This window comes from Lynx canadensis, chromosome A2, assembly GCF_007474595.2.
Source record: "Lynx canadensis isolate LIC74 chromosome A2, mLynCan4.pri.v2, whole genome shotgun sequence".
In the NCBI taxonomy this organism is placed as follows: Eukaryota; Metazoa; Chordata; class Mammalia; order Carnivora; family Felidae; genus Lynx; species Lynx canadensis.
The window spans coordinates 65369780-65386039 of record NC_044304.2 but is presented as its reverse complement, the minus strand read 5'-3'; the positions used below and the strand labels follow the sequence as shown (position 1 = coordinate 65386039).

The following is a 16260-nucleotide window of genomic DNA, read 5'->3' as shown; positions in this document are numbered from 1 at the left end:
TTTTGGGGAGTGGGAAAATCAGGACTTCTGTTTGGAGTTGGAGAAGCCAGTGGCAACCTTGTCTTGCCATGAGCTAGATCCCTGCAGACAAGCATCTCGGCTCTGAGCATCACGCGGGAAATATGACCCACGAAGACACGTGACTGCCAGCCTGAGCAGCCTGGATGGCACAGCGCTCAGGCACGCCACAGTGTCATGTACATGCCAAGGCGAGATGGGCTGGAGGCCGCTTCCAGCCATGTTGAGGCAGGTGCCCGTCAGGAAGGCAATGTCCACGGAGAATTTGTAGGATGCAAACTGGGACGAAGCACCTCCATTGCATCAGACACGGAAGACCCAGGGCTTGCTCTCTTGGAGGCGTAAGATGAAAAGTACAAATAAAGGCCCAAGAGAACCAAAGGGAGGAGGATCCATCTGAGCCCCCAGCGGGGACCCGGAGGACAGGCCAAGGGTGATCTCCCAGAACTAGAAAAAATGGCAAATTAATGACAGTCATCTCAGGCTGTCTGTTGGGATGGATTTGGTCCTGAGCACAGAGTGAAAGCAGGTAGTCTGAAGAGTTGCAAAGGAACTCCCACTTTCTCACCAGCCCCCCCCCCACCTCTCTGGGACGTGGTCACCCATGGGACCATTAGTGACATTCCCCCATCTGCCAGCTGAGAACAGTGAATGCTGGAGGCAGGAGTGAAGCTCGGACTGGAATAAGAGCCTGGGGGGTCTCCGTGCAGTCCCAGCCTGGAACAGCAACCATCCCAAAGGGGAGGCGAGGCTGAGCCCCGCCAGATGGACAGAGACACCATTGGGCCAGAAGATGCTGTCTCTTTGCTGCTGAACTCCTCAGGCTGGGCACAGATGGGTGTCTGCAAAGGCTTGTGGCCTGCAGTGCACCCCAGGTATGTTTGCCTCCAGACCCTTCCCTGTCACCTGGATTTGCTCAAGGCCACAGTTGAATCAGTACCATAATTGTTTGAACAGATATAAAAGGTGTAGGAGAGAAGTAGCTTGTTCAATCAGTTGAGTGTAAAGGAAGTACATAAACACCAATAGGGTGACATATCTGCCCTTCTTCACACATTTAAGGCATTTTGTTAGAGATTTATCAAAAAGAAAGTCTTAAGAAACAAAGACTACAAGAAAAAGTGACCGCCTGTGAAATCATCTTGGGACTGAGTGGCTATTCTCTTTCCAATTGTTGGAGTCTCCCTTTCTATACCCCAGGGGAAAAAACAAAACTTTTATTTTAAAACTCAAAAGAATCCCAATAGAAAAAGTCTGGTAAGGTGCAGTTGTGGGGAGAGTATCTCTAAGCGTAAGCGGGCTGGAGGACAAGATGGGTCCCTCCCTTCCCACGGGGACAACATCCAGCTTGGAATCCTTGCAGCAGATCCTGACAACTGAGGCTGGAGCCTGGCATCTGCAGGGAGGTTCTTTTGGGTACCAGTAGGTTCTGCTGTGATGAGTGCTTTCTGGCATAAAGCCAAGTTATTGGGGGCCACCATAATTGTGAGTGAGACAGGTGGTTTGTGTGTGAAATGTCTGATTTCCTGGCTGTGCGGTCTGTTAACTTCGGCCAAGGATGAAAACAGTTGTATGCAAGTTTCCTAAAATGACAGGCACCGATGATGATCGTGTCATCGTTATAAGCAGATGCGCATCCCCAAGACGGGCTGGAGTCTGGGGAGGGGGCCTCTAGGGAAAGAGGAGGGCAGTGTTACTGCTCATTATTTTTATACTAACCACTCTCTACTGTATTCAAGTGGCCTTTAGGTGGTGGTTTTGCCGTGTGTGTGTGTGTGTGTGTGTGTGTGTGTGTGTGAAACACAACATACAAGCATGGTTAAGAGTCATTTAACTTTCCTGTATTGCCTTTTGATGGCATGTTAGCATGTTATGATTTCTGAAAATTATTGTAGGGAAATTACCTTGATATTTATTCCCTGCTAGTGTGTCTTCTCAATATGAAAAATGTGGTTTTCTGCACTAGTCCAGACCCAGGTAACCGTGTGAGTAAGCCATGTTTTTTACTGTCTGTCCCATTCAGTCAGTCCCAAACATCAGACAATTTATACAAATAATCGGTAAGGTAGAAATAACCAAATTGGCCAGCTAAGCAAGCGACGGAGCTGACACTGGCCACAGGTAGTGATGCAGAAGTGTGAGACGCGATCCTTGGGGACCCATGCTTTCACTCTGTCGCTGGTAAGGCTTCTTTCCCAGGTGCCTTGTCAAGGTGACTCTCACAAGGTCTGTGATAGCCTTTGTGACACATATGACTTCAGAGTCTTGTTTCTCTGTCTGGCATCGTATTTCCAGGCGGTTCAGGACCCCGTTTTCCTTCCACTCTGCCTGTTCGGTACCTCCTGCCCCAAATCAAGACTCCAGGAGCCACAGCCCCTCTCACCTTTCCTTCTCCCACCAAGTCTGCACCCTTCCCCAGTGTGATTTCTTCTTTTTTGTGTCGTGGGCGTATTCTACAACCACTTGGGATGTGTTTTGTGTCTGTAAGTCTTCTGAAAACGTTCTAACATAATTCCTGAAAGTTATTTATTCCGTCCTGCTGTTTTTTTTTTTTAAAGTCTATTCATTTATTTTGAGAAAGAAAGAGAGAGAGAGAGCATGAGCAGGGGAAGGGGCAGAGAGAGAAGGAGAGAGAATCCCAAGCAGGCTCTGCACTGTCAGCACAGAGCCTGACGTGGGACTCAATCCCGTGAGCTGTGAGATCATGACCTGAGCTGAAATCCAAGCGTTGGACACTTAACCAGCTGAGCCACCCAGGCACCCCCTGCCCTTCCGTTTTGAAGGAGATGTCACTTTTCACTTCATGGAGAGCCTTCTGTGGAGAAAAATGCCCCTGCATCTTGAGATCACGGATTGACCAGGAGTTTTTTAGCGGGTCCATTCATTACCTCCAGTGCCTTTGAAACACAGCAGTGAAGAGGTTTTAGGAGGCAGAGGGAGGAAGCCACCTGGCTTAGGTATGGACTGTTCTCAGCTGCAGCTTAGCAAGGGTAGAAGCACGAGCTGGCCAGGGGACCCTAGAGGAGCTGGAGAAAGCTCCCCAAGTGTGGACTTGGACCAGGAGCCTCAGCATCACTCAGAACATGTGAGCAGGTTCAGGTTGAGGCGGGGGACACCTGAGACCCTCTGAATCAGAATCTTGCATGGAAGGGTCACTCTGCAATCTATTCTAACAAGCCCTCCAGTGGACTCTGGTGCAAGCCAACCACAAGGACCATAGTTTCCAGGGGATTTGGATGCTTGGCGGCCAACAACCCAGTGAGGTCCAGCACCTACTAATGGTAATCATGGCTGCCACTACTGAGCCTCGACTCTGTGCCCTGCTGACCTCTCTACATGTGCCGTCTCGTGGCGTCTTCACTGTGGCCTCAGAGAGAGGACTCTTGCCTGCATTCCTGAAGAGGGTGCCTCCAAGCTGGGGAGACACAGTGCCAGGGCTTCAGCGACGATGCTGTGGGCATTGCAAGGCCAGGGGGAGGCATCGGAGCAGGGACAGCTGCAGATCTCCAAGGGCGTGGAGGGGGGGGGACCTGAGGAACCCCGGAGGGAGGAAGACTTTGAAGAAGAAAGAGAAGTCCTCTTCTGAGAACTCGAGGGAGGAAACGCATCCGATGGAAACGCAGGTGGTGGTCAGCCCTGCGGTCGGATATTCAGTTGCTTCTCCTGGTGGAAGCTTCCTCGATCCGACTCTGCAAGGGTGCCCCTCTGGCTTCTCTGGCTGCCTGTGGCCGTTCTCCCCACCACGCCTGAGTTGTCTGCCCTGAAGGGAGGAAACGTTTTGCGCTTGGATAACCTGGCGACACAACTGAGACAAGAAGCGTGGGTGGGAAACCCATTCTACGTTAAAGTAAGTTGAGATTCCTTACGTTGCCAGCAGTATGGTGGGTCAGAAATCCCTTTCTGCTACAGAGCATCTCAAAATGCTAGATCTTACGTAGTGATCACTTTTTTTTAATGTTTCTTGAGAGAGAGAGAGAGCAAGAAGGGGAGGGGCAGAGAGAGAGGGAGAGAGAGAATCCCAAACAGGCTCCTCAATTTCAGCGCAGAGCCTGACTCGGGACTCAATCCCACAAACCCTGAGATCATGACCTGAGATGAAATCAAGAGTCGGATGCTTAACCGACGGAGCCATCCAGGCACCCCATGTAGTGACCATTTTAAATGCATAACTGCTCTTGCAAGAGAGTAAATGAAATCGTGTTGGCCTGAAAATGAGAAGGAAAACACAGAATAGAAAAGCAAGGAGAACTGAGAGGGCCTGGGCTCTGTTCCCACGGGTCTGCCCTGGAGCTCACAGACCACACTGGGCCACCTGCACACAGACCCTCAAGAGAGAGACCCTGTCCACGAATCGGAGGGGTGGAAGTGGCCTTCAGCACAGGGAGATGCCAGGGGAAAAATTCAGAAAGTCACTCTTTGCAGGGAGGACAGTCCAGAGTGGGGAAGAAACATTAGCAGGAGCCTCGATTCCACTGAAAAACCTTAGCGTCTTAGTGAACCCAGCAAGCTACCAGTGCAACGAAGGCATATCACTGGGGTTCCTCAGGTCTCCCTAGGCATGAGAGCACCAATGTGCAAAGGAAAAAAAGATATCCTACACCCATCAGCCAGGAGCATTCATATGCTTGGTAGGTGTTACAGGTGGTAAAACTTCAGAAACCATCAATAAGGATACGGAAGGACAGACTGACCAAGAAAGAACATCGTAATGTGACACGCATTACAGAAAGAGACAAAAAAAAAGGAAAAAGTTTTCTTTTTCTGTTTAGCTTTTCTTAAAAACACCTCCTGGAATGTTTTATTGCAGTGACAATATGGTCTGTGCCCACCAACTTCCACATTTTGCTACAACCAAAGGAAGATAAGGGAGAACACGGAGTCAAAGGGCACACGTTCATTTAATCAAAAGAGGGAGAAAGGATGATCTGAATTTCAGGACAAACTAAAATGGTTACTCTTACGAAAGACACTGAGTACTATCGTGGATGCTAACAACAGCTCTCTATAGTACTGCAAAAATATTCTTCATTGGGTCACTTTGATGCCAACTTTGGATCAGGAGCAGTGGCTGAACAGAGCTTTTTGGAAAGCTAAGCCAAAGTAGATCACACATTTTGTTCTGTAGGGTCTAGTGATAAGGGATGGAACGTGGGAGAAATTAGCGGAGGAAACGGACGGTATTTTTCTTAGATTGCCTATCCAAAATGGCACATGACTCACCTTTGCTTCGTGCCAGACCTGACTCATAGTCAATTCGAAATTGAGTCCCTTGGCAACTTGGCAAGTCCCTGAACATCAGATTTTCTGAAGTGCTGATTAAATACAATTCATGTGCTTGAATACTCTAGACTACCTGGAGACAGGGTTTCTATTTTGATGACGAAAAGCAAAGCATCAGCTTTGTTCTTGCCAGTATAAAGTACATGCTTCTTTAGACTGAGGCCCCAGAAATATATACATACCAACAGCCCGAGCTTTTTTCTCAAAAGTATTTTAGAATATACTGAAGTCCCTGGACAAATAGAATCAAGATTTTTTCCATAGAACATGGAAGAAAATCCTGTCACTTAGAAAAGCTTAAATGTAGGTATTCTCAGTGAAATTCATTATGTGGCCAAAGACCCCTAATTTGACTCTTACCTAACACGTGATTTTGTGTGATTTTGAATGGACTTGCTACTTTAATGGCACTGGCAGAGTAAGTTTCTGCAACACATACCCTCAGGGATAGATGAAATAATTTGTTGGCTGGGGCTCCTTTTATAATTTGCAAAAGAGGAGTCATGATAACCACGCTGCAGAGGGCGTTGGATTAAATTGGAGGCAGCTAAATAGTATCCATTACAACATTGCGGAATGGCTACACCCAACTACCATTATATGATTTCCAAACATCAATGTTGGACTATACTATCTGGTAGTAATTAGCCAATGGTCTAATGTTTTAGGTGACTCTCATAGCCAGACATCAGCATAAAGAATCCTGTGTAGCTATTTGCTGAAACAGGCACATGACGGCACAATGAAACTTTAGTTTTAAGATGACTGAGCTTAATTGAAGGATGGTCAACAATTATGGCTGCTTGGAGAAACGAGATACCTCATCCCAATGGAGTCCTTTTGAGGTGACTTCCCTCTCTGCCCCGTGGATCTCTCCTTAGCCCAATCCGTCATAGGGCTTTCTGTTGTATCCTAAGGAAACCGTGCTATTCCCATGTATGAAAGAAATCCACTCCCTATCATTATTGACACCCTCATTTAAACACATGAAAATAGTCAAGAATCACTAAACAATCTTTTTTTTTCTTAATGCATGAAAGAGGAACAATGAACTGATCAGAGGAACTAACCCCAAAGGAAGTAGGGTTTATTTAGGAAACAAAATAGAACTTTAAATATTTTTTTGTGTTTGCCTCAGAGAATTGTAATGGATTATCACATACGTAAAACAAGAGCAGGGTATTACTGAAAAATAAATGAATAAAAGGACATCCAAAACCTCTTGGAAATTAAATACACAGACAAATTTTGGTGAAATTTTTGATATTCACAGATAAAGAGGAAACTCTTGCCAGCTTCAAGAGATAAGATTATATAGAGTTGGAAAGAACCATGTTAGCATACAGATTCTCATGTATGAGGCAGGATGCCAGGAAAGAAGGAACCAAGAATAGAATCTTGAAGAAGGATTGTGATCTGAATCTTGCTTGGATTTAGCCATACTGATCGTCAAGGATATGGATTAGATGAAGACAATCTTCAGACACAAGAGGGCTTAGAGAGTAACTGGCTCCAAATTAGATTGTTCTGACAATACAACTACTCAAATATATAATCCAAATAATGGAAAATAAATCTAGAAAAGGGAAGGGTGTGATAATACAACTGTTGCATTTCATAAAAGTTCCTATAATAGAAACATAATGTAAAATAGTTATATATTTTTAATTTGCATTTTATATGTATATACTAATAATCTTATATCATAATTTATATTATGTATTTAGTGTATAATATTTAACATAGATTATGTTGAATCATAACCATAATTATATAACATTAAATCATTAATCATAATTATATATTTTTTGTATTTCTAGTTAACATTAATAAACATATGAACATATCTAATATTTATAATAAATATTTTGACATTATGGCATTTATATTTAATACATATTATAGGTATACTGATGAAAATATCAGGGTAATTTACCTATTGATTAGATAGGAGTCTTTAGTTCCAAGAGAAAGAAACATGTCTTGAACTGGTTAAGGGAAGTGGGTTTTTGTGGGAGTTTTTTGGCTCACATGACTGGGAATTTTAAGAGATGAATCCTCATTATGGTCATGGCAGAGTCCAGGTACCCAATTACTGTCTTAGGAGTGTGTTTTCTCCCATCCCTGAACAAGTTCTCTCCATGTGCTTGTCCAAATGGCTATTTATCCAAGACTCTGCCATTCCATTGACTCCAGGCCAGTGAGACCAGCTTCCCCAGGAGCTCTGGTGGGAAGGTCCAGAGGCAGGCCTTGATTTGTCCAGCTGAGCACACGTGCCCTCCTTTGGTCTACCGTTGTGTGCACGGTTTAAATTGGCCAGATTTTGGTTCCTCTCATGCCCATCCCCCAGGGCCCAGGGTAGTTGGGGGCAGTTGTTAGACTCACCCAGATGTTGAGAAATAGGTTGGCCACAGGAAGCAGGAATTCATTTAGCACTAACAGGGAGGGGGACAGTGCTGGACAGACAAAAACAGCAGCTGTTGTCTATATATGTCTTAATAGGACAGTGACTGGAATCCAGTCCTGCCTTTCAGTGGTGGAAATTGAAATTTTCCCTGCCCATTTTCCTGGGTGTATTAGGATTCTAGGATTAAACGTATGTCTCAGGCTCTGGAGAAGTATGCATTGATTACATCATTGACTCTTAAGAGAATTCAGATTCCAGAGAATCTATTTTAGATCCATTTGTGCTTTCAAAGTCTTCATTATCCTGCCTTCTTGAAGAAAATTGTGTGTGTGTGTGTGTGTGTGTGTGTGTGTGTGTGTAATGATCCTCTATCGTGAACTGGCTGTACTGTTACCTGCATCGTGCAGTACCTTTGAGGGGCCCATGATTACATTGAAAAATAATACAACTCTTTTTAAAGTATTGCTATTTACAGTACAGTAGAAATTACATCTGGTGCAACCCATCAACTCAAGATGGAAATTTTCGCGTGTCACTGAAAAATGTTAGGGGAACGTGGTGGTTCAAAATTATTTGCGGATGTATATGACAGAAACTATCGGCAAACACGTGTCAGTTTGCACTACTGATTCAAGAGCACTTTTCCAGTATCTCCCCTGTTTCTTCCTTTTTTTCTCAGTTCTTAGAACATAGGGAATTAAACCAAAGTAGTCGGGATGAAAGATGAGCATCGGTTATTGGCTATCAATAGTGTGCGGAAATCATAGGCACCAGTGAGAGGGGAAGAAAAATCCTTTCTGTGAGACATTGTCTCTGGTCCACATCAATGTGGTGAAAGTGACCCTTGGGGAATCTCCCTTAGTCATGACTAGCAAGAGAGCATGATTTAGGGTACAAGACCTTGCACTTACATTCAATAAAATCACTCAAAACTGAATCCGTTACAAGAGTCCTTGGAAGATCCTTATGTTTAGTGTTTGAAATTTTTTTGGTGACTTTGTAAATGAAAAACTCAATGACGTGGGTACTGAATGGAACATGATGGTGTTCACCTTGAGGAACTGGAGGCCGTAAGTTAGCATTTTCTTCTTTACACCTTAGCTAGAGAAATTTCTGGAAGCTCTCATTGAGACAGAAGGGCATTTGAACCACAGGATTATAAAATTTAGGTGGAGGACAGTGAAGGGGTTAGTATTCCTTACTCAGGCTCTATGGCCATTCATTTGGAAGAGAATTTAATCAAGAATTTATATTAGGCTTCTGCTAAAGACAAATTAAGTGTGGTTTTCACATTTGCAAAAATCTTGCAGTGGTAACTTTTTAGGTCAAAAAGGTTGTTCACGCCTTGAGAGAAGAGCAGACTTGCTAGCAAATTTATTAGCTCAAAAATCACGAGCTATACTTTTAGGGCTGACGGAAGGCAGCAGAAAGGACGTAGACAATGACGCATCCCTTTTACAATTCCTAGTCACTGGTCAACTGTCCAAAGAACGTTTGCATCTTACATTTAAATTTGGAATTTCAGAGAACAGTAGTACTCTGTACCTAGAAGGGATTTTAGAGCTCCTCAGAACCCACATGCTTATTTTACAGAAAGGGGAAAAGGCTGTTCCGAGTTTAAAGTAGAACTTGGACCTGGATGTGGGATTCGGGCTCTTAACCCAGCCCTTCTTGGGCTGTCCCTGGATTTCAAGTTGGGGTCCCCAGGACCACTGGCTTCATGGAATCAGGGGCTAAGTGAGGGAGGTGAGGGGCGCACAGAAGGATCTAGATGGCCCCATAAATAACAGCCAAAGCCGCTCCAAGGTTTTCTTCTATGTTTTGGGCTTCTGTTTAGAATCGATAAAGAAAAAAAAAAAATTTTCCTGCACCATTATCTTACTCAGAAATGGTCAAAACATGTTACAGCTCACAGGGCTAACAGTAGGAACCAGCCCAGAGGAGACTCAAAGCTGGGGCAGGGCGAGGGAGGTGGTGATGTCCGATTCTAAGCGAAGATTCTCAGACCGACGGGGTTGACTGCAGACAGACATGAAAACCACACCGAGCCAGGTTGGAGCCTCACAGGAATGTCCCTTCCTATCTCCAGATCGGGGCCGGCTTTGACGGCTCCCCCAGCAGTGTTTCAGGAAGTTGTTTGCTGATCTCTCCTTGGCCAGTCCCCTGAGGTGGGTCCCTTCTCCCTGGGCCTTTATGCACTTGTTCCTCCCGTGCCTGGGTGACCACCCTCCTGACAGTGTGGCCACACTTACCTGCTCCCTGAACCCCGGGGGCGGCGCATGGGTGGACCCTCACTGAACACCTGTCCAGTGGGTTCAAGGATGCAGTTACTCTGGCCCTGGGAAGGTGATCCATTAGAAGGGACTTGCCCGGGCAGGAGGGGAGCTCCGGAAATGGCAGTCTTTACCGTATATTGTTAAAATGGTTTCACACATACACGCCGAATATAGACTCCTCACACCTTGTCGACTTAGGTTTGCAGTTGGCTCAATTTAGAGCAGTGACTTTCTACTTGCTTTTTTTGCTCCCAAACGTCTGTAGGGTGTAAAGCAAGCCCAGGCCAGCATTCTGGATGGCATAACTGGAAAGAAAGGGGATGGGGAGGGCTTGGCGTCCCCCGTCCACCAGGGATGTATTCCAAGTGTCCAGGACACGAGTGTGCCAGGAGGACCCCCTAGCCGCAGGCAGTCCCGAAGGCTTCTTTGGGGTTACTTCACGCTCGGGTGACTCCTGGGGTGGGAAGAGGGGGACCGGGACTGGACCGAGCCACCTGTTTGGGACCCTGCTGCATGCTGACACCTCCTTCCGACCAGCCAGCCCCACTCCACCTGTGCAGACACACCTCGAGTTGACATTAGCAGATGGCACCTAGGAAAAACACTGAAAGAAGGCGGGTATTGTTAACAGCGCTCACTGAGTGCGGTTCGGACACATCGCCTCGCGCATTTGTGCCTCTAAACAATTCCTCCTTTGTGCTCTGTCTGGTCTTTCCTTTCGAGCTCTGTTGTGAAATGTCTGTGTTTTGTTGTTGTTGTTTTTTTTATATATGTAATTTTGTTCTTTTGTTTATTTCATTGTTCGGGATCTCAAATAAGCCGGCCCCTCGAGGAACGCTCTCCTTGGCGCTCTTTCGGGTTCATTAATTCTACGTTGCTAAGTCTGCTGTCCGGTTAAAAGCATGTCCCTGTGAGGCCGTCGCGGGACTCCAGGTCGTGATCACGTGCAGTGAGCCCTGGGCACCCCTACAGCCTTAATTCACTGTAGCAATCCAGCAACGACGTATTGGAGAAACGGTTTTACAACAAGACAGCCGGAAACCGCAGCACAGCGCGGTCTTTGCTTCCTGGACCGCCGGGAACAGGGCTGAGATCGGATGTCTTGAAGTTTAAAATCTGTTTCTACATTAAATTCGAAGTAAACACGTCTGGTGTGTAGCTGGTCCAGGGTGATGTCCTCCTGTCCTGCAGGCATGGAGCGTTCGGTGACCTTAGGGAACCCGGAGGCTCGCTGTACTTCCATGCTTAACGTATCTCTGAAGGGCTTGCTTGGATGCTGTGCCAAATGGCTACAGTGTTCCCCGTCATTACTATTTCAGTGTAACCCTCGCTCTGATCGTTGCAAATCTCTGCCTCTCGTTCTTCCTGCTGCAGTAAATCTCACTCAGGAACAAGAGAACCCCAACCAGAGCCATTTGCGTTCTGGTTTCTTCTCATTGGTCTTGGAGGTAATCTTCCAGGATCCCCTCTTGTTTGGAACAGAGCTCCCTGCTCGCATGTAAAAAAAAACGAAGGGGAGGAAACAAATTAGATAAAAATGAAGGGGGAGCCAGATGCCGACGAGGCATGAAGTTTGACCCTGTAGGGCGGATTCCGAATGTTCCTGTGGAACGTTTGTTAGAAGCTCCCACACAGTATTATTTACTTCTCATTTTGTTTATGTCTGGAAACGATGGTCTTGGGGGAAGAACTCACTTCAGAACAACTTCAGCGGAAGCAAGGGTCAGGCTGGAAAGCATGGCAAACGCTGTGTCATTTGTCGGAATTTTTAAACGTGTCTGCCCACAGTCACACACGCGGGTAAAAAGCCAAAAGGCTGATCCGGAACGTGCTGACGTTTGAGGGCAAGTTTTGCTCTCGATCACGTACCGGCACACGGCTCCCTCCGAGTCATAAGGCGCTTCTGGAGGAAGCTGTGAGGCCCGATCGGGTCTTCCTGTGCTCCCAGCCCCCTGAATTCCACCGTCCAGGGGAGTCAGGCAGGTTGGTGTTCACATGCGCTCGGCCGTGTGGAGACGTGCCGGCTGACGTGTCCTTGCCGTGTTTTGTCCAGTGAGCCTGCCCCTGGGGCCCGGCAGTCCCCGTGGCACGGACGGGGCCCCACCGGTGCCGTCTGAGGCCGAGGAGACCGTGTCTGTCGGCAGCTGTTTTGCCTCCGAGGACACAACCGAAGACTCAGGAGTGGTGAGCTCCCCGTCAGACATCGTGTCCCTGGATTCCCAGCACGACAGCGTGAAATCCAAAGATAAGTGGGCCACGGACCAGGAAGACGGCAGCGACCAGGACCTGGCTGGGACCCCAGAACTGGGTCCCCGGAAGAGCCCCACGCGGGAGAGGAACAGCTCTGGGCGACGGCACTCGAGGTGAGTCACGGGACAGCTGGAGAGGGAGGGCCCATCCTGGACTCGAGGAGGAAGGTCTGTGGGTCGTGGTGACCCGACAAATGCATGCCGGGTGCCCTCCGCAGCTGCCACTCCCTGATTTGGGGGTGCGATCCACAGCCGTGTGTTCACGCTCTTTCTAGACACGCAGGGGTTTAGAAGTACGGTAAAACCTTGGCTTAAGAGTAACTCGTTCTGCGAGGGTTCCACACGACAAGCAAATATTTCTAGTCAATTTTGACTTGATGAACGAGCGATGCCTTGCAACACAAGTCGCACGTGACGCCCAATGTGGTCGCGCCTGAGCCAATGGTTCTTGAAATGCGCCTTGATGTACGAGTGCTTTGGATGACAAGCATGTTCTGGGAATAAATTATGCTTGCAGACCAAGGTCTTACTGTAATACCTAACATGGGCTAGTTTGTTTTTCCTTTTATATAAATGGGACCATAATCTCAGTGCCCTTTTTTCTTTTCTTTTTTTTTTTTAATTTTTTTTTTAACGTTTATTTATTTTTGAGGCAGAGAGAGACAGAGCATGAACAGGGGAGGGTCAGAGAGAGGGAGACAGAGAATCTGAAACAGGCTCCAGGCTCTGAGCTGTCAGCACAGAGCCCGATGCAGGGCTTGAACTCATGGACCGCGAGATCATGACCTGAGTCAAAGTCAGCAGCTTAACCGACTGAGCCACCCAGGCGCCCCTCAGTGCCCTTTTTTCCATCAAGTTTTAAAGATTGATCCATGAGGATACATGTCTTATTAGTTCATTTATTTTCCTTTTTTTTAATTAAAAAAATTGTTTGTTTGTTTTTTTATGTTAGAGAGGGAAAGAGAGCTCACGAGTGAGGTGTGGGGGGCATGGAGCCTGACACGGGGCTCGATCCCATGACCTGAACCAAAATCAGGAGTCACACCTCGACCTACTGAACCACCTGGGGACCCCTTATTTTTCTTTTAAACTTAACTAATGGGCACTGAGGTCATTCTGGTTTTCCACCCACTGGAAACAGTGAGGCAGGTATACATATGTTCCTGTTTACATGTAGAGAGCTTTCTAGAAGAGAAGTTACTAGACGTTCAGAAAAGTCATCTTCAACCATGGACTATTGGCCAATTGTTCTCCACCGTGATTGGCTTACACACCCTCCAGTGGTCTCTAATGGCCTGGCACTCCTCACCTGCACTGGCCCATGCCATCAGCAGACCTCGTATGTTCACCAGTCCTACGGGTTCAAATGGCATTTCACGTGCTTTTTAATTTACAATTCTCTGATCAGTAAGAATGAGCATCTTGTGATGTGTGCATTAGTGTAGGAATTGTCTTTTCATAGACTGTTCTTTAAAAAAAAAAAACTGGGGGGTGCCTGGGTGGTGCAGTCGGTTAAGCGTCCGACTTCAGCCAGGTCACGATCTCGCAGTCCATGAGTTCGACCCCCGCGTCAGGCTCTGGGCTGATGGCTCAGAGCCTGGAGCCTGTTTCCGATTCTGTGTCTCCCTCTCTCTCTGCCCCTCCCCCGTTCATGCTCTGTCTCTCTCTGTCCCAAAAATAAATAAACGTTGGAAAAAAAAAAAAACTGGGATGTTACTTAAAAAAAAAAAATTCAGGGGCGCCTGGGTGGCTTAGTCAGTTAAGCATCTTGGTTTCAGCTCAGGCCATGATCTCACGCCTCGTGAGTGCAAGCTCCAGGTCGGGCTCTGACCGCTGACAGTGTGGAGCCTGCTTGGGATTCTCTCTCTCCCTCTCTCTCTGCCCCTGCCCTGTTCAGTCTCTCTCCCAAGATAAGTAAACATTAAAAAAAGTAAATAAGTTTAAAAAAATTAAACGTTCATCCATTTCTTCTTAATCTGTTAAATCAGTTCTTGACTACCGGCGGAGAGTCTTCAAGACCGTGGTTTGCATGTAACTCTGTGTTCCTTCGTTGCATAAAAATTGCTTTTTAATTTTAATAATGTCAGATTTCTCCCCTTTTCCCTGAACGTGGAAATTCCTCTGCATATTTGAGAGCCCCTTCCCACACCCTGAAGGACTAAAGATGAGCTGAATTTCTCATGGAAGTTTAGTGTTGCTTTCTCGTATCTGGGCTTCTCAACAACCTGGGTTTATTTTCGGGTGTGATGTGAAGGAGGAAATCTATTTTTTCCCCTGACTCCTCGCTCTACCCTGGTTTCCTTGTATACCACCTGCCCCCTGCGTTCCGTTCCTTTCGTAGCTGGATTTTTGGTCCTGCCATGTCCCTCCCCCCACCCCAGGACCCACTGTCTTTGTTGTCTTCAGTCTTGCCCAGAAAGGCAGGTTAATTCTCTTCAGTCTTGCCCAGAAAGGCCCATCAGTTTTTTTCACCCTTTAGATAATTTTAAGAGCCAGTCCACACAAACGATGTTATGGAAATATTAACAAGAATAAGACCAAGAACGTCAGCCCGTAAGCCGACCCCCAAAAGAAACGAATGCCTTTGTGTTTGCCACATTTTGGTCCAGCCCAGTCCATGCGAACACGCAGATCTCTATCTGGTTAATGTAATTGTCAATAATAATTTGTTTTGATTCATTTTTCGCCCAAGGACGTATCACGAGCATTTTCCCATTTGTTAATTACACTCTGTAATAGTTTTAACGTGTAGCTCGTCAGACTTAAGGACAATTCCAAGGCCAAGGGTGTCTTTCACTGGCCAGAAAACTAGAATGCGGCCCTTGCTCTGTTCTTCCCCCTCACCTTCCCCCGCCCCCCCCCCCCCCCCCCGCACACAAGGCACGTTAGCCTGTGCTGTGTGCATCTGTGAGAGCAGAGAACAATTACGGTGTTTCCTTCTTAGTCCATTTAACGTTCAAAAAAATCTCTTTCTACAGTAATCCTCAGGTGTGTTCTGTGAGTGTGCACGGAGATTGTGTTCCCTGAGCTCTACATCTGAAGTTCATCAGACATTTTTCCTTCTGGCCCCTAGGGATGCTGTTGTTAACCCTCCTTTGCTTTGCTGGCATCGACCCCTGATGCAAAGCATTGCTGCTTTCTGTCCAAATGTGAGAGTTAACATTGCCCCTGGCCACAGCCAGGGATAATCATGGAGTCTTTGGAACCTGATGCTTTCTCCCAGCAGGGAGTAGGGGATGTTTTTCTGCCCTTATCTCTGGGGTGCCATGGAATTTGAGAGTAGGCGGTGGGGAGGGAGGGGGCTCTGACAGACCCACAGGGGAACCCCCAGCACTGATTTAGTTGCCTGGCCTTCGAGAGTCCGCACGACTTTGCGGAGATAGTGTCTCCTCCCACTCAGAGGTGTCCTGAGCCTGTAAATGCCCAGTGTGCGTGGCACGGTACACGTTCCCTTGCTCTCAAGTGGTTGCATTGTCAAAGTCACTACGGTTAGTTCAGGAAACGGGGCGCCGTGAATTTTCCTGGCAGGTCACTTTTCTTCTCTGGGCTTCCAGCAGCCCGGCAGTGTCCTAAGGATGCAGATAGCCTCTGAGCCCCTCAGCTCTGTCTGTGCTGTTCCATTATCTGCCGCAGACGTGGGATCCCCTCTCTGCCCCAGGACTTCTCATGGAATGACCATCGTTAGTGCATTACTGTGATTCAGAGGAAATGTCTGTTTGGTCCTATTTCTCCTAGATATTTGGTCTACACCCACAGTTGCTGGCTTACAGCTCCCAAAGCCCTTGGGATTTCTTAAGTGTGGAGAGTAGTAGAGAGGTCTTTTGTTATGTTAATTGTGCCTTTTGGAAAGCATCCCTGGGGCGGGGCGGGGTGGGGGCATGCAGGGTGCCAGTGGGGGCAACTAATTGACTAAAGTCACTCCCTGACCTTCTGGGGGGAGGGGAGAGGGGCTGGAGGCAAGGTCAGCCATTGGCTAGTGACTCAGTCAATCATGACTATGCAATGCAGCCTCCATAAACTATCAAAAGGA

The 16260-nt window shown here is 47.1% G+C and overlaps 1 protein-coding gene across 2 annotated transcripts in view; it reads left to right on the top strand.

Annotated features, from left to right (window-relative positions):
- Positions 1 to 16260, top strand: part of COBL (cordon-bleu WH2 repeat protein) — a 272018-nt gene that overhangs the window by 233854 nt on the left and 21904 nt on the right. For both annotated transcript variants that reach the window (XM_032592371.1, XM_032592370.1), the window contains one exon: positions 12035 to 12344. In XM_032592371.1, the coding sequence (XP_032448262.1) occupies positions 12035 to 12344 (310 nt within the window). The remainder of the gene's footprint in view (positions 1 to 12034; positions 12345 to 16260) is intronic.